This window comes from Euwallacea similis, chromosome 9 (genome assembly GCF_039881205.1).
Source record: "Euwallacea similis isolate ESF13 chromosome 9, ESF131.1, whole genome shotgun sequence".
In the NCBI taxonomy this organism is placed as follows: Eukaryota; Metazoa; Arthropoda; class Insecta; order Coleoptera; family Curculionidae; genus Euwallacea; species Euwallacea similis.
Window position 1 is genome coordinate 2,552,147 of NC_089617.1, and position 24,875 is coordinate 2,577,021.

Below are 24,875 nucleotides of genomic sequence, written 5' to 3' on the forward strand. Positions count from 1 at the left end.
ATTAAATCAAGGCGTAGAGTTGCATATTTTGAAGAGTTTACAAGAGACTTCGGCACACTTCGAATTTTGATTATACGTTTTCTCCTATAACTGCAACAAACGATATCGGAATTTTAATAGAGAATATAAATAATAGCTGAGTTTTTCACATTTTAGTCCATGAAATACCAGGGGCTAAAACCAAACGTTTCGCTACTTTCACACGTATGCTTCGGACCAACACGTAAAATGTCTTGTGAAAATGCGATACGATACATGCGAACACGCAGCAGACAACTCTCAAGAATTAAAATTTCATGTATTCGTTAAGTTTTTTCTCTTTTTTTCTTAAAATAAATATTCTCCATGATCGTAATTATTCACGATACTTAAGTATATGTACTCGCACAATAAACAGGCATAAAACAACAAGGTATATATTGAGAAGGGACAGAATTAACCTAACAATCATAACATTGCCGTTTTTCACCGCGGAAATGTATAGGCTATTTTTTTAATGTAATTTTATTATACATAAGTATGGTTTATTGATGTGGTCCTTAAATATTTCTCTTAGTCCTAGTTTATCTTCCTCAAATAAAATAAATTACAAATTATTGCAGCAATCAGTCTTAAAAATCAAGTCGTCTCCTTCAAATATCAGCAGAACCTGGAGATTTCCTCCTCACATACTTATTGAAATAGTCAGGTCTCCAACATTTGCAAGAACCTGGAATTAAGAACCAGTCGTAGTAGAGCCTCACTTGAAAACATCCGAGTGCGTCTACGCCATCGCAATGGGTCGGCCTAGTTGTGGTACCTGGTTCTTGAAGGCCAGGCTGCAGACCTGCTCTTTTTTGAAGGTACTGTTGGTAGTTCTAGGGTAAAGAATATGTCAATTACTGATATTTTTCTTGTAAAAGCGTGTTCTATGTCGAATGCCTCTGAGAGTTAATTTGCGTTCTTTTTGCTTGCACTGATTAAAATGAAATTTTCTGCCAGTTATAAGGCGATTTTTCCGCACGCAAGCAGGGAAAATATTCAACATTTCTGTACATTATTTTTTCAAACATAGTAGCAAACACAAGAGAAAAAAACCATAGCAGTACTGTCAGAAATCTATGCAGCAATTGCTAGCAGTATGTTAAAATGTTCACTATTGTTGCATTAAAACAGTTTAACGTTTTTTCGCGTCGAAATAACAGCCTTTATTTACCTGGAAATCTTGCACTGGAGGTGGTTGAGAACCCGGCACGGGGTTCCTTTGTGGATTCACCGTATCACTGCTGCTCAAGATAGTATCTGGATAATAGATTTCAGCCACTAATAAACTGGACCACCTAGGAGAGGCTAAACAACCGCCATCGAGGTAGTGACACCTCGACTGCAGACACCTGTAATAGATGTAGAAGAGAATTTAACGCTGAGAAAAAAATATATAGTGGATCCTAAATTTGAATCTCTTCATGGGATCTTCAGTATTAATGAACTTAAAAATGGTTATAGTTCTTAACGTTATAAGGCTGATAATGGGTGAATAACATACGGGGTTGAAGTTGGAATACCAAGACTTATTATCAACCCAAGTGATTGCTGACGTCCTCTCAATTGAACCTGCAGTGCTGAAAAGAGTAAAAATTTGCAAAGAAGGTAAGGAGTGCAAAGCGGAGGCAAAGGAGGAACTCGGAGGAGGATCGAACGAGTGGAGGAAAACGTTTATCCCCGACGCCAGGGGATGGATCAAATGAAATTTCGGGAAGATGGAACATTTCACGATCCAAACTCTGATGGATCATGGCATATTTGGTGTCTATGCGAGTTGGATTGGCAAGAGTCAAAGAGCAGAAATTTGCTGATTTGCCTGTAGAGGGACACAGCACACCATACCGTGTTTGAATGCCTTAATTTCTAGAATACCAGATCCGAGGCATGTATCGTGTGTAAAATGGCAATAACAATCAACAACATAGAGGAATGTTGGCTGAAGAGAAGTACTTCAATGCCATAACGCACAGCTTGCTGAGCAGGATAATGGGGAGAAAATAGGAGGAGAAGAGGAAAACTGGCAAAGTGAAATCTGAATGGTGGTGGGGTATTCCGAAGTAATACCTTGCGACGGTTCAGGGAAATCCGAGGTGTTTTGATGAGTAGATATCTGGGACGACACTTGTCTACGATGATTTTCGCCAACATAAGACTGGATGCGGCGGATGATAAAATATCCGGGTAAATCCCACCCCAAGAGGATGCTAGAAGACCAGCTTAGGTGTCTTGAGAATTTTCATCTCATGAAGGAAAAAATGCTAGCAAAAAGTAGGATAGTATTACATGGAACGAAGACCAATATCGTGCTCTTCAAAATATTGAAAAGTTCTCCATTGAATGAGGTAAGTAATATAGAACTGCATGCAACAAAATTTTCAATACACGAAAAAGGAACATTTTTAGGAATGATAATCGATAGTTGTATGTCGTGGGAATACCATGTACAGTGCGTAGTAAGTAGGCTAAAGTCGATATGTTACACAATGAGAATAATTTGCAAATATATTCAGTTTGATGTTAGGAAAATTGTTTATTATGTAAATTTAGAAAGTATCATTAGAAATGGGCTTGTTATGTATGGAACTAGCAAGTACGTACTAAAAAAGTCTATAGTCGACCAGAACTTTAAATTATAAATACCAGGCACATCGACTAACTGTGTATCAGAAAGGAGCCTATTATCAATGCAAAAAATTATTGAACTCAATGCCATTAGAGATAAAAGAATGCACCGGATTAAAACTGTTAAAAAAGACACATTTGTAAGAGGAGTACTATCAGGCTGTTGGTAGGTATCATTATTATTGTTATTAGCATTATTATTATTACTGTTATTATTTTTACTGTTATCTTTATTATTACGATTATTATTATTATATATTGACAGTTCAAACGAATAGTTTCGAACGCTTTTTATGCACCCACGGCAGCTTTTTAATTTACGTGAAATCCCCTGTTTTGTCCCAAATTGGGCAAATTCAAATAACAATTTAAGCCTGTGGAATCCATACTAGAATACTAATTTTAACCAGTTTTTAACTTTTTTAACGAGAAGTATGAAATTCTGCAGTGCGACCTGGAATATTTTGTTTGTAGTCCATTTCTTTTGACGCTCACGTTCGATCTAGGCGGAATGTCTCGTTTGCCGAAGAATATTTTCATGTCAGGCACTTAAAAATTAAACATTTAGGTCGCCGTCAGTGCAGCGGAAAAGTACCTAAAAGCGGCACAGAACGTAACCTGAAAATCCATTTTAAACCAATCAAACGAGAGCGTTACATGGTTTCACATTTCCGCTTTTGACCATGTTCCGCTCTATGTGTAAGATAGGAAGTGAATGTATTTATCTAATATTCTTGGTCGATTAACGCTTTCAGACATCCATAATGTGATGCACAATGAACTAAAACTTCCACCAATATTAGACCTACTTTTGGAATGGAAGACCGCAATGTATTATTCCTAATTTCCATATTCATGTAAAATCACACAGTCTTAAAACCGCAAAAATCTCCTTGAGGTCCTAATCCTAAATAGTGTTGGAGATGCCGATTACACAGTACTTTCTTGGACTACTAAAACTGGGGATAAAAACCTCGCAACCAGAATATTTAATTTGCGAAATCAGCACACGAATCCATGCCTAAAATCTCGTAGCACGAAACCATTGATCAATGTGACGATTTTCAACACATTTTATGATCTATTAAACCGAAATACGATTATTTTCTATTTGATCTCGTGTGATACCCCTATGACGTCATTTTTTTCGCCAGAGATACTTCAGGCGTCGGCGCAATGGAGGAATATATTAGAGGTAAGATGTCGTGGTGACCTGACACTCGCTACATAGATTAATTTGCTAAAAAGGGCTCACGCAATTGTAAATAACAACGCTACATCCATTTTTTCTAGATTACGCATTTGAAGCTTTCAGCCAGGCCAGAATTAGCCGTTTCAAAGTGCTTTGAGAGGGCGATTCCGTCAATTATTTAAGGCAAATATATCTACAGGGTGTTATGCAAGTCCAAGCCGCTGATGTAGGAACGTATTCTACCCATGTGTAATAAGTAAGGTAAAGGTAAGGTAAGGTTTTGTTTGGCTTTTATACGGTTTTGTGAGATGAATCGATTTATGGCCGAACGAGCTTCTGAGCCGGTCCATAAATGGACGAGTGTTTTTTTTTGCCTCATTGTTGTGAATAACATTATGAAGCTGTGAGAAATAAGCTTATTTCCTTAGCGTTGCGCGCGCAACTCGTAGTAAATGAAAGTATAATGAAATCTAGGATCTTTTCATACCATTTTTAAATCGGTAATAATGTAATACCTAAATAGCATTGAGTGCAAGGAGGTGGGGCCTCTATTAGTACGGTTATTGGTAAAATCTTTCATGGAAATCTGAGGGTTGGTACTTACCTAGTAACCTCAACAGTCTGGGTAAAATAACCTTCATAAGGAATCTGCACTACATATCTCCAAGTTCCCTGGTAATTTTTGGCAAATACTGGTGTTGCATACTCGACCTTTGCGGGGCAAGGCGTAGGAGGACCCTCGTATCTTTGGGGCGTATTTTCATCCCTCCTTTCCAGAGGCAAATGCTGTGATGAGGCCACTTTTGGACTGCTATTGCTTTCCCCATTTATTACATTATACAGGGTGCAAAAAATCCCTCCTTGATCGCAAAATTTTCTGGACTGCCTGTCTGTCTCTGACTCTAAATTAGAGGTTCCATTGGAAGAGCTAACGTTTCCTGCTACTGGCGAACGTTTCACTCTATCATTCCTGTCGTTTGCTTCGGAGGGGCTAATGCTGGAGATAAATTTTGCAAAGATCGAAAAATATCTTGCTATCTTCGATGGGCACTTACGAGTTTTGGGAAAGAAGGTCATCTTGGAGCTGAGCCACCTTTGGTAAAGTTTCGTCGCCCTTCAAAATCGGTAACGTACGGCTGAGGTACTTCAAAGTCATATTTCTTATTAGATCGCTAAAGATTATTGAAAATTAATACAAGATCAAAGCACTGCAATAAAATTTTACATACAAAGGGTAGGGTGATTCCAGTACGTTTTGTCTCATGGGATTCCTTGGGATGGTGCCTTTGTTCAAATCTCCACAGAGGTTGAACAGTGAGGCATGGGGAGATCGATTTAGGTCTTCTTTGCAGTCAATAGGTACAAAAGTATATGGTGGAGGTCGTACCCGAGGTGGTTCTGCATTTGGCGATTCTACGAATGCATAATAACCCTCGGGAGGGTCTTCGATGCCGGTCGATTGTTCCGATGACGTAGCTTTTATGAGGTACATACAAAGTACCTGGAAAAAGGGCGCCGGTTTAACCTTCCGGCTTAATTGCGGAAAAGCAAAAGAAATTTATTCCATATATCCCTTGCAAGCTTCGACCGAAACCGTTCTATGCTAGTATTTATCGAACCTCATTTTTTTATATTAAATTATCAATAAAAAAATTCATTTTTTTCGTAAAATTGGCTGTCAGACCGTTCGAAACTGTGATGTTTTAGGTTTTGAGAAATATAATTTTTTTGACTAACTTGCTAGTCTAGGAAAAACCCCCGTGTCTATAGCATGGCCCATCACCAACATTCCAACTGACCGAACCCTCCATCTAACTTTGCAGGTGGCCACGATATATTGCCATGCTGTAAGTCCACCATTTTGAACAAACTTAATATCAATAAATTTTCGGTCAGTTGCTATCAATACTGACATTTAATATAGATTAATTTGTTAAATTGTGTTTAAGTTCGCCATTATGACCACATTTAATGTCAATCAATATTCGATTAGTTGCTTGTCAATCATTTGAAACTACCCCCTTGAACGCGCAACTTCTGAATGTGAAACTCGCAACTGCCAGCAACCTTTTGTTGCACGTTACTATCTTAGACATCCTGTACATTGCTAATTATTCTAATGATATCCGTAATTTTTCAAGAAAGTTTCATTGATTGCGAGTGTGAGTAATCAAGTGTTGCGCTTTGTAGATACTTCAACTTATCATCTTGATTAAAAAACTGTTAGATAATATGGAAAATATCCGTCTAAAACACCGTAGAGCCACGTTCCATCTCTTAAGTGGCACGAAAAATCCATTTCGACAATGCGACCTCTGACAACGTTGCCCACCAGCAGTAATCTCGGTGACCTACATTCTTCTGACCTTGGATGAGACCCCGTTTTAGAGGTCAATGGCAGTAACTTATCGTTACGGATTATGTAAATAACATGATCTTCTGAATATTCACATCCGGCATGTGGGGGTTTCTATCAGAGGAAGGGGTCCAGATTTTTTTTGGGAGTTACCAGGGATAACTTAGATAGGTTGGTAACAGGGGTTTTATCTAACTCAATAGCTGGTGCTTTCTTCTGGGGTTATAGGCCCCAAATGATGCCGCTGGATCATGCGGGACGCCTAGTGGAATTTAATGCTATCAGTTGAAAAAATGTTACGTAAATGTTTAAAGTATACGGTCTGATTGTAGTCCAAACTGTGGACAATACTTTGACAAAACAAAAAACCATATCCTTGTAACGAAAAAGTGGTTGCACGCTAAAAGTCGATTTCCTAAAATGTATCTAGTTACGGTTTCGGTATGTTGAGCTATAAAATGGGCGTTTCTTTTAAATTGCTAGATGGCTGTTACTTAAGCATAACTAATAGTGAAGTATTATGTAGATGCAGACAAATTAATGCCTTCGCGGCAGAAATTTCGGATTGAACTCGCATTATGTAGAAACGTTTGATGAATATTCAAACCGCTTTTTTCTCCAAGTAAATTAATACTTTCCATCATTTATTATCAATTACATTTTTGTCGGAGTAATTTTCGATAATAATGAAAGAGGTTGCCGTTCGCAAAAACCAATTTTTAAGTTTCTTAAGTACTTAAAATTAAGGGAGAGTCAAGCAATTCAAGAATATCATTTGAACTAAAAGTGCCTTAAATATAAGTACAATTAAAAGTGGTTGGTCCAGGTGGCTATTCAAATTTAATCTTAGGTGAGTTAAAAATTCGAACGGCAGTGACACTTTTTGGAAGTGCGCATATTCCAGTTGGTCATTTTATTGCTACGGTTTACGGAATAAGCCTCGACTATCACAGGACACGTTGCATTCTAAGTGTAATCTGTTTAATTAAACAGTTTAACAATTAACACGAGAAGTAAAGCTGTCAATATCATGGCCAATGCATATATTTCATAGGCGTTATATCGCCATGAATCTCTATTAAATGTATGAATTTTAAATATTAAATTTGATTTGAGCGTGAGAGTTCAGTTGCCAGATGTCATCAAAATTTTATCTCGTTCCATGAATGATGAATCGTTAGTTTCCCAAATTTTAGGAAATAGCAATAAGGAAAGCATTTAAAAAAGACACCCTGTATGTTATATTGTACAAATATCGTTATATGGGATGTACGGAAAAAATAATACCAGTTTGTAAATATAACAGAGATATTATTCTACGCGCATATAATGAAGAACATCATCCCCGATGGAGAAGTTTGCGTTACGAGGGCAGCGATTTCCTATATAAGCATAGAAATTTCATTCACGCTGTATGCCATAGGTGGATACTCGAAAAAAAATTAACAAAATATAATTTCTAGTAGTTTTAATGGGTTAACGTAGTAGTTTTCGAGCTATCGAAGGCTGACGCACTATTACAGGACTCAGTATAGCCTCTGGAATATTCATAATTTTATTTATATAAGTAAAAAAGTTACAGGTTGCTACATGTTTCCTCTGTCATTTAACATACTATTGTATATTGGTTGGTTCTATAAACTATAGGCGTTCTGCGCGCAGCATCTGCTTTTCAAGCAATTTCAAATGATAAATAAGAACTCTGTTTTATTGTGAGTCTTGATCTGTCACTTGACATTATTGTCATTCTAATTGAAAAAAAAGATCTTCGAATAGCTGTCGGTTCCGTAATTTATGGGCGTCTTGCGCTTAGAACCGCGTAGAACCCACATTTGAAGAAATAAATGCCTTTGAGTCATCAAACATGATAGATCTATAGGGCGTGTAATTACTGGGAAATCGCCGTTACATTAGCTGGCGAAAAGCCAGCTAACGGAACGGGCTGTTGTCGGGTTGGCACGTTAAGATTTTATCGAGGGTCTAATGTTTGGCTTCAAATAATTAAGTCTATTTATTGGCAACACAAAAAGTAACGATGCCAAGCTTAATAGGAGGATCCCATTTGATATGACTGATTGGTCGTATTTTAATTTTTCACCCTGGATCTTAATTAGGGGCCGGAGTTCGTAGTGAGAGACCGTAGTCAAATCGATCATAACGACATAAACTATAATCAAACAATAATCTAATCTCTATAAAAGTACCCATGAAAGTTAGTGATGTTTAATATTCTCCTGGTGCTCCGCAAGTGAGTACAAAGAACTGTTATAAAAATAAAAACGATCTTGTCATATTTATACATAAACTAAATTCCGACTGGTTTACCGCTGGTCGATCGTTGCTTCTGTAAAATTTAGCACATGCCATCTTCGGCCATGGTGTTAATGGGCTGTGGATTATGTATCTCGAACATGACGTGATTTTTACGCTCGGGGGCTGAAAATCTTAATAAGCCATAATATTAGTAAAGTTTGCTGGAACGATCCAAATATGAAGTACAACGTGTCTGAGATAAGATGCCCCATCCTCTGTCTGATTGTGTATTTGGTAGATTTTGAAAAAATGTTAAATACTAATTTTTAAGAACGAAGACAGTAAATTGGAGTCCTCAAATAGTACATATGGAGGTACATATAATTTCCATTTCCGATTTCATGAAAAGTGAGGTAAACTTCCTTATTTCGAATAAAACATCCTGTATATGTGCTTATTATCGGATTTTATATCAATTTCTTAGTAATTAAATCTAACATAACTGTTTTCGAGAAAATAGCGCCCGAATCTTATATCCAATGGTTAAAATAATAAAAAATTATTATTCAAATTCAAAAAGTCACATATAGTCAAGTCAATGATTCTTTGCATATTCGTCCTAAAATATTAAGCCCAGTAAGCACATCCTTTTAATATTTCTATTCCGATCTGCAGTATTACTGAATGTGTGTACATGTTATATTTGAAACGTATTTCTTACAGGCTTAAGGCATACGTCGTAGCTATATGTTCCTAAATAATATAAATGCCAGAAAGGATAAAATCTGTTGAGCTTCCTTTCATATTTCTAGTTCATTAGCATCCAAGTCCCAGTGTTGTCAATCGCAGAAAGTATTTTTTTACGATAATTTTCTTGGGCATACTATAAAAACTCAACGTAAAAACATGACGCAACTGAAATGAAAAAATGTTATATTAACATTATGTGTGCCAGATGGCAACAATTTTCTTGGTTAACAAAGTAATAATCAATGAGACATACTTCGTCAACGATACCGAGATGACAGTTGATTGCATCGTATGAATATTTATGGCGGTATGTTGACGACGTACACGCAAAGATACATTGATTCGAGTATATGCGGCATAATTGAAATGTAAACTTTGAAATAAATTGACATTTCAAGTTTGATTTTTTATTGACCTGATAATGAAATCGTCAATGACAAACAGAGCTGTCTTTGGTCGGTTTCCTGTAGCAGTTCTTGCACAGCTAGTACGAGTTTATACGAGATGCGGTGGCTCTGTAAAAATTGCGAGCTTTCATTAGTCAGTTTTCATATCTCACGGGTTAGATTTGAACCGTACATTCGTATGAGATAACCGGAATCGCCTACATATTCTTTCAGTTAAGTATGCGGCAAGTAGAAAAAAAATACTTAACACATGCGGAAGTGTATTTATTTAATCATAAGAGGTAGAGTATCACTTTTTGCACTTTTTAGATAATAGTGTGTTATGTAATATGTATAGTGAGTAGCTTATTACCACACGCGAGTGAATTTTGCAATCATTCCAAGGCGGCAATAATAATGTGCTACGCGCATTATAAACAATACTTTATTCACAACCATGCGGTCACCACGTTAATGTAAAAAATGAAATGGTGTGCGGCAAAGTCACATTATGTGTTAATGACCGCACGCCGTTCGGAAACATATTATTACTGTATATGCGCGATAATATATTACTTATCGCCCTCGAATCAATCTGGTAAATGCTTCTTCCACAGAGCTGTAGACAAATAACTATTACGCTTATCCGTGTGGAAAATGTTAACTTCAGCTCGTAAATACGTACAGTAAAGTGACTTTACGACAGATTCACAGGGATGTGTTTTAAAATCACGGTAAAGTGTCTTTCCCGCAAAATCTATTTCGTTTATTTTAACATAATTGGAAATTAAGATTTGTTAAAAAATTAACTTCCATTTGTCGAAGCATTATTTTAAATTGTCATTAATGCCATTATGGCAATTTAAGCACTGAGTCTGGTCATTAAAACATTTAGGTCAAGATTTTCTTGCTCTAGTTTACTTAACCCTGCCAGCATCGAAACTTACCGCAAATTTCAACCACTTTTCTAACATTTTGCTAAGAATCACACCACTCTAACTGAACACTGCCCCTATTGGAATGAAGCTCAAGGGGCGCTCTTAGAATCGTCACTCTTTGTGATATTGGTCACTAACAATTTCGCGTTATAAAAGGAAAACAACAGCGACAAAATGAAGAAATCTTCGCTCTGCGGCGCGTTCGAAATAAGGTCTATGAAGAAACTGACCGACCAAGTAACGTGTATTCGGTTGTATACATTCTAGATTAACGGGATCCGCATAGCTTCATCTGGTCGCGTACATGACTTCATTTGACTGTGGCTTAACTAAAATAGAAAAGAAGAGTTGATTTAAGTCTTTCTGAACTAGGTCTTAAATACCTCTTTTGCATACTGAATATTAACGCGTTTCTTTGATGTATACAAATACATTCATTAATCACCCCCATTAATGCATGATTTTTCATAAATGCATCATTTTGAGCGCATTGTGATTGGTTTGATGCAGCTCAATGCGGCCACGACTGCTTGCATCTGACCAATCAGAACTTCCATTCTTGACTCGTGATCGCTTCCTGTCATCTAGGAAGGTTTCAATTTTTGACATGGACTTTTCAGTATCGAACCGAAGTGCCAATCCGCTTAGAGTAAATAGGGTAACTTCTAAATTTGAAGAAGAAATTATTGTAATTTTCTTACTATTTTTTGGTTCTTCGTGATGCGACGTTTTATCGCGGTCGCCACACTCACGCCTTAGAACTTCTCGAGTAATTCCCTCTCATATTTAACCAGGGACTTAAGATTAATTATAGGCTGTCTATTTCAATCGTTGCACAAAATAACTGATATTATGAGGGAAGATGACTGCTCGTCGGATATCGCGACGTTTTTATAATTAAATCTGCATCGTAATGTTTATTTTTTACACATGAGAGCAGTTTTCACGTGGCGTTGCATAGTCGATTAACTGGAGAAAATGATTTAAAATAAGGCGCTATGAGGCAAAGGATGTTTTTTCGTCGGCGGGTTACTTGGTTTTTCTGCTTTACCGTGAGAATTTTATAAACAAAAAAAATATGCATCTTACAGCATTTTTTCTGGACTATCAAGAAAATTGAATATCAACTTTAAAAAATAACCAAAAAAAAACAAATAAAAACGACATGAAATACTTTCATAATTAATACTCACTATCGCAAATTAAAATAACCAAATAAATTTTGGAAAATCAATTTCCACAATATCTAATAAATTCCCAAAACAAACAATTACATATTACAAAGAAATATGGAGGCACAGCCCATTCAACTGGTTCAAGGTGGATCTACAGGAGATATAGACATGGGCGCACGTCCACACACAGGTTATTGACGGTGAACTTAAAATAACTACCTGGTAATTATCTAATTCAATCTTTCCCTCTTTATTTAAATAATCTGAAAGAAATTACACAAAAAAATGAGGAACAACACGCCAAAGAATGTTAGCAAGAGCTCCGGTCCTCCAGGTCCCTCCGGGGAATCCCGGCCGTCAAGATCTGACGAAACAATAGAGATTATGCTGCTCATTGATTTCTAGATGAAAATTTTTGTTATTGTTGTCTGTTGTTACTGTAATTTTTGTACCATTGTCGTTACTTTGTATATCGATTGACTTTAATATGTAGGGTGCACTTTCTAAATCCGAAACTTCAAATGAAAACTGCATTTCCTTTTGGTTTTTTTCCTAATGCAGATAATGGAAAAATATAAATATTAAGATATGTTATTCACTGAAATCACTCATTTATTGTACCATTTCTGTAGAAGTTAGATTTCTGTATAACTAAATTTCAAAAGAACAATACATGTAAATTTGTTCACGTGAAGATGACATTTTTTTTCTAAAACTTTTATATCATTTACCTTTTGTGTTATGTCTACATTTATCTCATGTAAATAATGATGCGATTAGTTGACACTTTATCAGTAATCACAATCAAATCAAATTACATCGTTTACAGTGTTAAACTTTTTCCCATTGAAAATTTAGGTCAACTCCTCCTCTTTGTGAATTTGTTTCAGTTTTATTATAGCTTGTGCCAAAATGTTCGTTATAGTTTTCTACTTTTCAATGATAGCACTTAATGGATGCTCAGGTAAAATTAACTTAATGCAATATTTACTCTGACTTCGCATTCTGAGGCTCAAAATTTAAAAAAATTGCAGGTTATAATTCAAGTGTACTGGTCGATACTAAAATCGTAGGTGGAGACATCGAAGACATAAGAAATCGACCTTATCAAGTTTCAATTCAGCTTAATAATATGCACTTTTGTGGTGGTGCTCTCATTACCACCAATACAGTAATAAGCGCTGCTCATTGCTTCGGTACCAGGTAAATAATGCGTTCCTTATAAAATCTTTTTTATGACTAATATAACCAATAATTTAGTAATTTATCACCTGTTCATACTGTGAACTATGGAAGCAATTTAACCAAGGGCTTATCTGTTGGAATTCAATCGGTTCTGGTGCATGAAAAATACGATAAAGACAAATTGGACTTTGATATTTCATTATTAATGGTAAGTCACGTTTCATCGTAGTGATGGCCAAATGTGTAAGCCGCCTGAATAATTTTCTATAATTCCCAATTAAATAAAATGATTAACAATCAAATTTTTAAAGGTGTATTATTATCTTTTCACTAATGTTTCATCCGCATCTACAGTGGGCATTATCAAAGATAAAGAGGTAATGAAAGAAGTAATCCTAGGTTTGTCGACGTTGACTGAGCAACTAGAACTGGGTCGTCAGTCTTCTTTATTGCATGCGCGCGCTCATGCGTGCGCAGTGGTGGGTAGGAACACAATATAAATACAGCGTGTTTGTACGCGCGTCTGCTACACCTGTTTCCGCACTTAGAAAAGTTGGTTGAGCCACTTTAGAGAATTACAATTTTAAAATTCATGTGTAATGTTTCTATTAGTTTATATCTGAACAATAAGCTTGCGGAGAATTCCGTAACATTTTTTTCTGAAACTGTAACCGTTTGATTGGGATGACAATTAATATTGTTGTCTTTCCATAGGCCTGCATTACCTTCATAAGCAAATGTGGCCTACCTATTTTTGTTGTCTGTTGACGAAGTAGGGACTGAATAAACTTAATTATTGCGTGTGTACTCCCTATAAATATTGCAAGTTAAGTTATTATTTTTCTAGCTCGAGTCACATTTACAATTGTCTCCGACAGTAGCCTTAATCAGACTGTCCGAGACATATAGATATCAATGGGGAAGCTTGGCTACTGTTAGCGGTTGGGGATTTGAAAACGTACGTATTTTGTTATAAATGTGTCCAGTATAATATTTTGCTTATGCCATTACCTCCTCTTACCTAATATAGTAATCATAATCAGCGTGTTCTCATGTTGATGGTCGCGTTGAGTCTCGTAAAGATTATTTACAGGGTCACCTCTTGTGATGGTCAACCCTTCTCATAAATTGTAAGAGATGCAAAAGAGACATGTGCTGTTTTAAGTTACTTAAAATCGGATGGCGCTCTGGAAATCAATTGTTTTACTTCTCTGTCAACAACGTATAATGACAATAATCGAATTCGATATACGAATAACTTAATTCATATGTCGAAAATCGACCAATCAAACACCATGCATAAATTTCATAATTTTCGAAATAATGACTATTTATTTGATGCTTTTAAAATTAGTAAACCGGTTGTATTGATTGATAAGCTTTGTTCCAGGAAAATGGAACCATTTCACCATTATTGAGAAAAGTTGCTGTACCTTTAGTCATCCCCTCTACATGTCAGATCTACTATAAAGACCTTATTGTAATAACAAAGAATATGCTTTGTGCGGGTTTTCCTGAGGGAGGAAAAGATTCATGTCAGGTACATACTAATTTTGTTTTACACTTGTAAACAATGTGTCTCAATTTGATGGTTGGGGTGATGGGTTCTCGACTATTACACCAGTCAAAAGAGCGGTTTTGGCTAGTCTGGATTTTGGGAAACTTTAGAAAAGCAATTATGCATTTTGAAAATTATTTGATTGTTTATTTATTTATTATTAAGTTCTTTATATTTTAAAAGAAATGAAATGTGTGAAAACGTCTCTATTGGAAGAATTCAGATTTTCGTTTTTTTCACGTTAATTTGATTATTTACGCAAAATTTTCGAGACAATTACTTTCTAATTTTCGTCTTAATTTTTCTACTTACTTCATTTGATCGTTTTATGTTTTGTTATTATAGGGTGATAGTGGAGGCCCGTTGGTACAAAATGGTAAACTTATAGGAATAGTAAGTTTCGGACTGGGTTGTGCCAGGAAGTCGTACCCAGGAGTTTACACCAACGTGGCAGAATTAGCTTCATGGGTGGCCCAAAACTCCAACTACACCTTAGCATCTGCAAGTACTTATAATATAAACAATTTATATTTGATTTCTGTGATATTAATTGTTTTACACATAATTAATTACAATAAATTATAATTCGATCTCGCAATAAATTTTATAAAAAATAAATCAAATTTTCGGTAATTAATAATCATTCCTCATAGTCACTGATGATAGCTATTTCTCGGTCTGCGTGAGAGGTTCAGTCGGGCCATTTTAATAAATTTCTAGTTTTTCAGCTAATTGATAATACGCGATATCCCGTTTCTTTTAGCAGGAGTTAGAAAGAAAAATAGCACTAGAAGAATTGTCAAAATACGGGTAGATACCTGATCAATTGTCATCTGATGTGATCAATGATCAGATCTTGGTTCTATTATTTTATTACACAAAAAAATTGATATTTTAAAATTCCTCGACTTGCGTGCGTTTGTGAAAAAATACGAGAAGGAGAGCTACCAGATTAAACAGACCAATCAAGTTAAGAGTACTTGGGTCAAATCAAAGCAAGTACAATTGGATTAATATTGACTCACTTCCGGTCATAGAGGTCCGACCGGGGAATCCCGACCGTCGAGGTTGGACTGGAGAACTTCTGCCGTCGAGGTCCAGATAAAAAATGCTTGGGATTGAAAGTAAATAAAACTGGATTAACATTGACCTAAAATTTTCAAGGTTTTATCTACAGAGTTTCGTGTTATTTAGAGTAGTTATTGCTTGCAGGCACGTTCAGATAGCAAAAATGAGGTTGGAGGATATTAGGAATCATGATTTGAAAAAATTTTACTACTGCATTTTGATGGTATTTAAGTAGCTTCGTTTTGTGCTCGGTTTTGTCTGTTGTTGACCATTTGATTATAAAGTAATTGATATCTTAATAAATTAGCGAATAATAGTCAGGGGCAGTTTTAAGTATCAATGAGTTGGTAAAAGGGCTTGAGAGTTAAAAATCCGTGACTCGAATAAAAAGAGCGTTTTTTATATTTTGGCCGCCAATTTGGCTCGGTGCCGAACTAGTCGTGGACAACACTAGGCGCCTTTTTCCATGGAAATCAATCCAATGCAGACAAAGAAAAAAGTTGAGAAACTTGCAAATTGACACGCAAATTTAAACAGCCATGAATTTTTATGAACGATATAATATCTATGGGTCTTTTATAGTCCAAAAGTTTATTTTATGGTTATCGACAGGCCACCAATTGGAAAAAGGAACTGGCCTTAACCGACCTTTTAACTCTAACGGCTTAAGAGATAGTAAAGCATCTCATTATTCTACACTGAAAATGTATGTTTCTTCGCTAGATAGCTGTTCTGAAAATACGCCGCTCCCAATTGAACTGTGGTGATTTTAAAATCATTGTTTTTCAAAGAATAAGATTTTTCAGATATGGAATTTCAGACGCATAAGACTAAGTCTTAAATTAAACCTAAGATTGATTGAACCCAAACTTCCAAACCTCGACGTTGCCAAATGTCTTACTTCCTATCTTTGCATGTTAAAATGTTTTTCCTCCATGTCATGCCATAACCTGTCATTTTCAAAACGATTTTTCTTTACTTCAAAATAAATAATAAAGATTTTGTAATTTAGTATTATTTAATTTGGTTAATTATAGCGTTAATTTGCGATGCTAATTCGCAGTCAACGTAAAATTCACAAAAGTTAAGATGCTGTGGAAATGTGTTCTAGATTTACGGTCAACCCATCGATTTTTAGGGTATAATTTAACATTTAAAACCCCTGCATTTTTTTCAATATTCTCCTATATACCTACATCTGCATTACATAAGAGTTAAGAGTTTGCAGTTTTTTTAGAAACTTCTCCAGAAACCCTATTAATTTTTGGATCAATAGTTGCAAGGATGTTACAAGGAAACAGTTCTCCAATGTCTGTAGCAAACCTCGGATGAACACTAAAGAAAATTATAAAATCCTACCAAAACTAGGATTATTTGTAACTGGCTGTGGAATTATAAAATTGTACTTAAACACTACAAATAACAGATCATACTGTGAAGCTCGGCATTCAAGGTTGGCTGGATATCAAACTAATGATGGGACAAACATAAAGTTTGATTACAAGTTGTTTTGGTTGTATTTGAAGCCACATATTTGGAGTTTTGTAACTGCAATATTGGTAAATCACAAGTTGGTACAAGAATCTGTGGCACTAAGAAACTAAAATGTTTTTAGGGTGCTTTAGCAGTTGCTCTCCTAAACATTGAAATTCCACAAGTTATGGGTGGGGTAATTAATGTATTGGCGAGATTTAGTAGCGAACATGACAGTAAATTGTTTATCTCTGAAATACAGAAACCAGCATTTAAGTTAATTGCTATGTATATTGCTCAGGTACAGTACCAATTGTTTCTACTCAGAAGGGGTTAAATTTTGGCATACTTCCCAAATTGACTTGTAGTGTTAATCAGTCTTGGTTGCAAATTTAAAAACTTTTGTTAGAAGCTCATAGAATGATTAGCATAAATGACTAAATATGGAAATAGCTATTTAGACGAATCAGGAAATTACATAGAACTTATTTGTATACAGTCTATTGTTATACCATTTTATTGACAATCATTACAACTGGCTACAAATACACTATTTCACCAGCACTTTTTCTCCTAGAAAGTACTATGATTATAGATTAAAGAAATCTTGGTTATTTGTTTCTGGCTGGTAGAAATGAAATTTTAAAGTACCAACCTTTTGATAATTATATTATCTCCTTCAGGACAGAAAAAATTCTGCAAAGATCCAAAATTTTATATAAAATTTACAGAAAAAATTATGTGTAAGTTGAAAGTTAGTAATACCTAATGATTAATTTATTAGTACCTAATTCACTCTAATTATTGATTCAGCTTTGTTGAAGTATGCTTATTGGTCAAATGATTTCTAGAGTTTCTTCACTTTCTTCTACATTTCGACTCTGTCAAATTTAGGAGAGAAAATCGCATATCGCATGAAATCTGACCTCTTTGCCTCAATTTTGCAACAAGACATCGCATTTTTCGACGCCCAAAGAACTGGCGAAATTGTCACTAGGTACTATACAAATTTTAGACACAAACCCTAAACATAAAATCTATTATTTCGTTTTCAATAGACTTACGGCAGATATACAAGATTTCAAGAGTAGTTTCAAACAAACCATATCCGGAGGGCTTCGAGCCGCTGCCCAGATCATCGGGTGCTCAGTTTCCTTATTATTAATCTCCCCTTATATGACCTTTATTTCCCTGCTCTGCATTCCTTCAGTGATCGGGGTTGGAACCTTATTTGGATCGATTCTACGGGTTACGTCTCGAAGGGCGCAAGCCCAGGTGGGTGGTGAGTGTCCTACTCCTATGTAGGTGTTATGTTTTTGGCCCTAATAACTAATATTCAAATCAATTGATATTGTCAAACTTGGTCATATCTAACGGATCCAAAGTTCATTAATCACATTGATCTAATAATGGAGACTGTGTGTATGTCACCCTCTGGTTAAGTCAAACGGGACAAATAACTTAGCTTTTAGGTCGAGAAGACCACTGCAGTGGCTGATGAGGCCATCAGCAATATCCGCACTGTGAGGGCTTTTGCAATGGAAGATCAGGAACGCGATATGTTTCTAAATGAGGCTGAGAAGGCCATGGTTCTAAATGAGACTTTAGGCTTCGGAATTGGAATATTCCAAGCAGGGACCAACATGTTCCTAAATGGGTTCGTGCTGATTTAAATAAAGGAATAAAATTTCGACTTTAACTACAATTTTAGCACAGTATTGATGACGTTGTACATGGGCGGATATTTGCTCTCTACTAATCAATTATCTGCGGGGGAGGTGATGTCATTTTTAATGGCGGCACAAACGATTCAAAGATCTCTCGCGCAGGTGTCTCTTCTATTTGGTAGTGTTATCAAAGGGCTCGCTGCGGGCAGCCGGGTTTTTGAGGTGTTTTAATAAATATTTATTGCATTATTTGGACTTTACAAATAGATCTATTAAAATTTCAGTATATTAATATGGAGCCATCTGTCCAGCTGAAAGGTGGGAAGACTATTTCTGAACAGCTATTAAAGGGAGATATTGAGTTCAAAAATGTAACCTTTGCTTATCCCACTAGAAAGCAGCAGGTTGGTTTTACGTTTTTTTTTCTTTTTGAAAATTCCAGTAGAATTTTTAAGGATACAATATATTGTTGCAGGTTATTTTGGATAATTTCAATCTTACAGTGCAAGCGGGAAAGACTGTGGCCATTGTGGGAGCATCTGGTAATGGAAAATCGACTATTGTTGCACTTTTAGAGCGGTAAGTTAGGACTTGAATAATTTTTTTTTACTCCAAAGTTAAGAGCAATTGTTTATCCATTTAGTTATTACACATTGTCTGACCGAACATTTGTGTGGCAAACAATGAGATAACCTTTACTTCCTACTTAGTGGTGACCCAAGCAAATTTGGAGTCATAATATATAGACTTTTCCACTTTAAAATAACTTTTCACCAAAAATGAGTGACGTATTTATAAATTATTTTTACAGCTTCTACGACGTAGACAGAGGGGCGGTTACCATTGATGGCCACGATATTCGCAGTTTAGACCCTTCGTGGCTCAGAAGAAGAGCTTTAGGTCTTATTAGTCAGGAGCCGGTTCTATTTGGTACAACGATTTTGGAAAACATTCGATATGGCAAACCCGAGGCTACAGATGATGAGGTTTATTTCAATAATGGCATAATTTTCCTTTTCAAAAATATGTATGTTTTTTTTTTAGGTGAGGAAAGCTGCTCAGCTTGCCAATGCCGATGATTTTATCGGTAGCTTTCCCAATGGTTATCAAACAATGGTGGGAGAACGGGGCGCCACTTTGTCTGGTGGCCAAAAGCAACGCATTGCAATAGCGAGAGCATTGCTTAAAGATCCAAGGATCTTATTATTAGATGAAGCGACCAGGTTAGTGTCGACTTACAGGAAATCACTGGGTAGATTCAACTGTCTCAAACTGATTAATTCAGTACACATGATCGTGTTCTTCTGGATCCTTTCTGTTATGTTTTGTTATTCATGATTAAAATTTTTTTAGTGCTCTGGATGCAGAGTCCGAAAAGATCGTGCAAGCAGCCCTGGATAACGCGAGAAAAGGACGGACTGTGATAGTAATCGCCCACCGGTTGTCCACAGTCAGAAATGCCGATATTATTTTGGTGTTAAATGAAGGAAAAATTATTGAGGTACAAAGACTGAATTTCATGCTTTAAAAATTCGCGTTCCACAGAGAAATGTGTTCCATTATCTGGACCATGTTGTTATACCATTTTATTGACTTTTTCAGTATTTTTTCTAATTTATTCAAATTAATAGATGGGAACTCATGAACAACTACAAAACCTGAAAGGGTATTATTGGGCATTGACCTATCAGCAACAACAGCATCCACCTGAAGCGGGATAATCCAACCTCGGATATAAATATTTATTTTTTCCTTTTTGGGATGTGGAATTCTTATACTTTTTGATGGATTAAATACAGTTTTTTGCATTTTAACCTGTCTTTATTTGAGGTTTAGCCTATATTTCAAAGGGGTAACAAAAAAATAAACAATACGGCTTTTAGTAAAGAAAAATAGCGATTCGGAATAAGCTGTTGGCGATCGTTTCCTATAGTGATTTTATAATTAATATTTATAGTGCCTTTTAGCTTCAGCTTTGGAGTAAAAAATGGTTCAATTATTAATCGCTGTCATTATACACTCGTGAATTTATACTTATTTTCATAATAAACAAAGAACGAAACTAACAACCATTTTTCTAGGAAAAATTAGGGCTTGATACGCCCTCTTCCGCTTTGTTTGAAACCAATGAAACAAACAACATATTAAATAAATACGATTTTATTACTAGATGTAAATTTACATTAAAGAAGATAACTGACCCATAATAATTCTCAAATCCGATACATTTTTTGGTGTTAACTTCTCTTTGGTACTGGCCTTTATAAGGCATTTTACTTCACCTTTTATCCTTTGGATCACTTGTGACATAGTCTCATTTTCTTCCTCAATCTCTTCATTTATATTCGTCACAGGCATGCTTTTAATATTCCTTGTTAAGTTCTCTTTGTTGGCCCTAATATCCGGTACATTCTTAGCCACCTCAACGATCTCTTTAACATTTTCAAATTTGAATCGCTTTGGATGAGGATAATCCATTACGTTTTCTTTCCAAGTTAGACATTTGTGAATAAATTGTTTTTCATTGTATTCGAAATTTTTAACACTGTTCAAGGGGTTTCTCTTAAAACTTTCAAGATATTCAAATATTTCATGGGCAAAAGAGGCTTCCCAGCTGTCTAATAATTGGTTTAAGATATCTGGTTGCGAATGATTTAAGTTTTTCAGCATTTGTAGGTATAATTCTTTGAGTAGAGTGCTGGTTTTTGTGGCAGACTTGATAAGTGATCCCATGTCTTTAAAGCCTATTGCTCCTAAGGTTTTATGTCGCTTGAACAATATTATTTGACATATTTTAAGGATACTAATCCAGTAAGCCTTATTGTTTATCATACTTTTTAACTTCATAATTATCTGAAAATAAAGTTTCTTTTCATGTAATCTTCATAATCCTTATGGAATAAGACTTACAACGTCTGCATGTATTTCCATTGCAGATAGACCGGATACTCTTGTTATAAAATATTTCACAAGGTTGTTCTCTAGTATGTGATTCGTCATGTCGAAAGACCAGAATTTTTCCATCGCAGTTAGGATTTCGTCGCCTCTTGGATGTACTAAAGGGGCTGCGGTGATGAGGGCCGAGCTCTCTGCCTTATTAAAGACGAATCGATGAATAGTTATAGTTAACACGATTTGGAATTTGACTAATGATCAAAATTAAATTATATTTTGCGCAACAAACTCCGGTCGTGTACGGCAAGGGGTTAAGGCCTACTAAATACTCTGGGGCTTCTCAAAAACTTCTTTAAAAATACTCACAATATTGATAACAACTTCTTCATCAGCATCATGTCCCAAAGAACCGACACAATCTGCCATGGATGAAATAATAGGCTCTAGCGCAGACTGCGCTAAATCCATGGGCAGATATTGAAATCCCAATAACTTCCAGACTTCCACGTACTGCTCCGGCTTAAACAGCTTTACCACCTGCTCTTTGAAGACATTTGGCAATTGCTGGAATAATCTATGCAGAAGGCACTTTAACAATTCGATATCCGGTCTATGAGTGAAGACGTCCAAATGTAGTTCCGATACAGCATACAGGAGGTTTATTAAAAGTGTCAGGTTTTCTTCGCTGCTTATGTTGCTTAAATTTAGTTTGTGATGTAGAGAATAGATTACAGAACAACTTCAACTACCTTGAAATTAATGACAAAATCTCTAAAGCTAATATGGATTCAAAAAAATTGTTCTGGAGCAATAAATATTTAAGCAACATGTGAACACTTTGTATGGTAGTGTCGTGAATCAGGATGGCAGCACTAAGATTTATTATCAAATGTTGAAATATTCCTGCGTTTTTTCTTTCCGAAAACAACATTTTATGGCCTAAAATACACATAAATGTACATTCACAACCACGGCTGTTCTAAACGGTATCTAACTTACAGAGAGACAAAAGCGTGAAAGTACTTTCGGCCAAGTTGATCACAATTCCAGACCAATCTGAGGTAATATCACAGATAAAAGCCAAAATTTTATTAATTAAAATCAGGAAACCATTTGAGTACTTCTCCAAGTAATCCGTGGTTTTGAAAATTTTAGTATAACTTTGAAGTTGACGCTACAAACGTTTTAAGTTATAATGTAATTGCCTTAACCTTTGAGCCTAATTCACCTTAAAAACTTCACCTTCGGCCACTAATAAATGTCTCAAAAGCTCGTCGAATACCGTAACAAGTTTGCTTTCTAGCTCGATGTTTTCATTGGGTAAATTCGTGTAAACGAAATATTCTGGGGAGAAGCTAAAATGTTTTCAAAGTCGTATCTATAGTATATTGAGATTTGTGAGTACCGTAGTTCAAAAACAAAGATAATTGAGGGCTAAATATTTAGGGTTAATCTATGATGAGGATGTTCTGTGCCATGACTACTCACTTCCCTCAGTCAAGTGAAATTTCAACTTCACTTGATTGAGATAATCAGCAATCGGACTTACTTCAACGCTTTCCCATAGAACACTAATAATTCCGATGCAACGATATCCGATAATTCTGTCAATTGAGTAAAAGTTGTGCATGCAATTTTGGCCAAAAATAAAGCCACTTTTAACTGTTTGCAGTATGTTTGAGGATCCTACAAAATCTTCAATACTCTAAAAGAACTGTCTGCAATTGCATGAAGCCTTACTTGACCGTCCAACGATTCCATAACTCTACAGTAATCATCCCTCAATAATTGAATGCAACAGCTTACATTTATATAACTTTCTAGTAAGGAGGAGTGTTTTGCTGATACAGTTATGAAACATTTCCAACTGGATATAATGCTAGTGGCATCCATGCTGCTCAGAATAGCTGGCATTTCACAAACCGCAATCAGTGTCTGCCCCAGTAAGCTTAGTTGTTCAGTATTGTCTTCAATACATATACATCGCTCAAGAAGAATTAAAAAGCTTGCATAAAGGTGTTTAACAACTTCACATATTCTTGAAAGTTCTTCTATATATGAGCTTTTATATGCCTCTGAGCTGCAAAAAATGATCCTCACATATACAGTGTCCCACATAGAAATGAACAACATGGGGATCTTGGTAACATATTTTAGATTCTAATAAAGTACTACATTCAAACAAGGAAAATCTCTATTGTAAAAATTCTTAATTGACAAGATCATTTAATTTAATGGGCAAAATTTTAGAATGACACTATCCCCAGATTATCATAAACATCCACCGACTGTGGTATGTTAATGTATTAGGTATAAGGTACATACATACCTGGTGTCCCAATGCTCAGCTGTAAGTTTAATGTACAAGGGTAAAGATTTTAAAATAGATTGTATTTGTGTAGGGACTATGGGGCATTGCATATAAACTAAATGTAATAACTCCTGAGTAATTTCGGTCAATTGGAAGCTGGTCTAAAATGGGCATATTTTAAATTGTTTTAATAGTATGGGATAAAAAGTGCAGTCAAAATAAGGCATACCTCAAGATTTCCACTTATAGTTGTATTGACACTTTGGTCTTCTATGATTTCAAATAATGAATAATTATCAGAATATATCTAAAATTGACACTTTTTATAATTAGAGATGCTAAATACAATGAAGGACTATAAGAATATACATTACTGAGCCGAATCTGAATGGCAGGAAGAACTCTGACTAATATTTTGGTTTCGATTGTGGCTATGTCTAAGTCTGCTAGCACTTCTACAATTGATTTGATGTTTGAAATGAATTTCTCATTCGGGTCAGTATTATTCAATAATTCCTAGTTTATTGTTAAGGAGGAAAACTAGCAAAATCTGATTTCTTTATATGCGAGTTTGTGTCAAGAAGAATATGAATAGAATTGTAATTAATTCGAAACATTGTCTTCTCTTGGGACTTTATTGAACTTAGGACTTTCCTGGATACTCTGGATTCATTAGTAATTTTTTCTAGGACTACACGTCTGTATAAGAGTTGGGCATTTTGCCCCTCCAAAAGGAGCTAAAGGATACAATTCTTGATTCCAGTTCTTCCATTCTGCAAAGCAGAATTTTTTCTCAGTGACTCTTTTAGTAAATAGGGGGCACGATTAGATACTTAATTTTAATTTGGTTCTAAAGCATTTGACTGTAAAAAATTGCACTTAAACACGAAAACAAGTACATTAAAAATAAATTAAAGTAAGAACCAAAATATAACTAACTGAAATTGAAGAATATACAAATAATAATTTTAATTTCAAATATCCGCGGAATTTGTAAACTAAAAACATAACCTAATATTGGA

At 35.5% G+C, this 24,875-nt stretch overlaps 4 protein-coding genes across 5 annotated transcripts; 2 read left to right on the forward strand and 2 right to left on the reverse strand.

The window, feature by feature from the left end:
* Positions 1-400: 400 nt before the first annotated feature.
* Positions 401-11,172, reverse strand: spz6 (Spaetzle domain-containing protein 6). Its single transcript, XM_066393271.1, has 6 exons — positions 10,531-11,172; positions 5,068-5,339; positions 4,894-5,010; positions 4,443-4,835; positions 1,196-1,373; positions 401-857 (listed from the first exon to the last, which is right to left on the reverse strand). The coding sequence occupies exons 1-6, from the start codon at positions 10,555-10,557 to the stop codon at positions 633-635; spliced, it is 1,212 nt and encodes a 403-aa protein (XP_066249368.1). The 5' UTR covers positions 10,558-11,172; the 3' UTR covers positions 401-632.
* A 1,347-nt stretch (positions 11,173-12,519) lies between these two features.
* On the forward strand, positions 12,520-15,061 carry LOC136410907 (trypsin 3A1-like). The gene is made up of 6 exons (XM_066393272.1): positions 12,520-12,660; positions 12,731-12,899; positions 12,957-13,089; positions 13,729-13,839; positions 14,272-14,421; positions 14,785-15,061. Exons 1-6 carry the CDS (start codon positions 12,609-12,611, stop codon positions 15,022-15,024), a joined length of 855 nt encoding a protein of 284 aa, XP_066249369.1. The 5' UTR covers positions 12,520-12,608; the 3' UTR covers positions 15,025-15,061.
* A 1,445-nt stretch (positions 15,062-16,506) lies between these two features.
* LOC136410918 (mitochondrial potassium channel ATP-binding subunit-like) lies at positions 16,507-20,416 on the forward strand. Of its 2 annotated transcripts, none has more exons than XM_066393283.1 (13): positions 16,507-16,646; positions 16,745-17,066; positions 17,123-17,281; positions 17,832-17,977; positions 18,039-18,255; positions 18,453-18,637; positions 18,692-18,869; positions 18,932-19,051; positions 19,123-19,226; positions 19,459-19,633; positions 19,692-19,870; positions 20,001-20,148; positions 20,279-20,416. In XM_066393283.1, exons 1-13 carry the CDS (start codon positions 16,597-16,599, stop codon positions 20,366-20,368), a joined length of 2,073 nt encoding a protein of 690 aa, XP_066249380.1. In that variant the 5' UTR covers positions 16,507-16,596; the 3' UTR covers positions 20,369-20,416. The 2 variants fall into 2 exon arrangements, with proteins under 2 accessions (XP_066249380.1, XP_066249379.1); XM_066393282.1 differs by having other exon boundaries at positions 16,516-16,646; positions 16,736-17,066.
* A 402-nt stretch (positions 20,417-20,818) lies between these two features.
* Positions 20,819-24,726, reverse strand: LOC136410994 (uncharacterized). The gene is made up of 12 exons (XM_066393393.1): positions 24,602-24,726; positions 24,223-24,369; positions 24,083-24,160; positions 23,872-24,014; positions 23,283-23,622; positions 23,092-23,228; positions 22,771-22,897; positions 22,542-22,716; positions 22,292-22,481; positions 21,909-22,239; positions 21,558-21,740; positions 20,819-21,500 (listed from the first exon to the last, which is right to left on the reverse strand). The coding sequence occupies exons 1-12, from the start codon at positions 24,623-24,625 to the stop codon at positions 20,826-20,828; spliced, it is 2,550 nt and encodes an 849-aa protein (XP_066249490.1). The 5' UTR covers positions 24,626-24,726; the 3' UTR covers positions 20,819-20,825.
* Between the last annotated feature and the right edge of the window lie 149 nt (positions 24,727-24,875).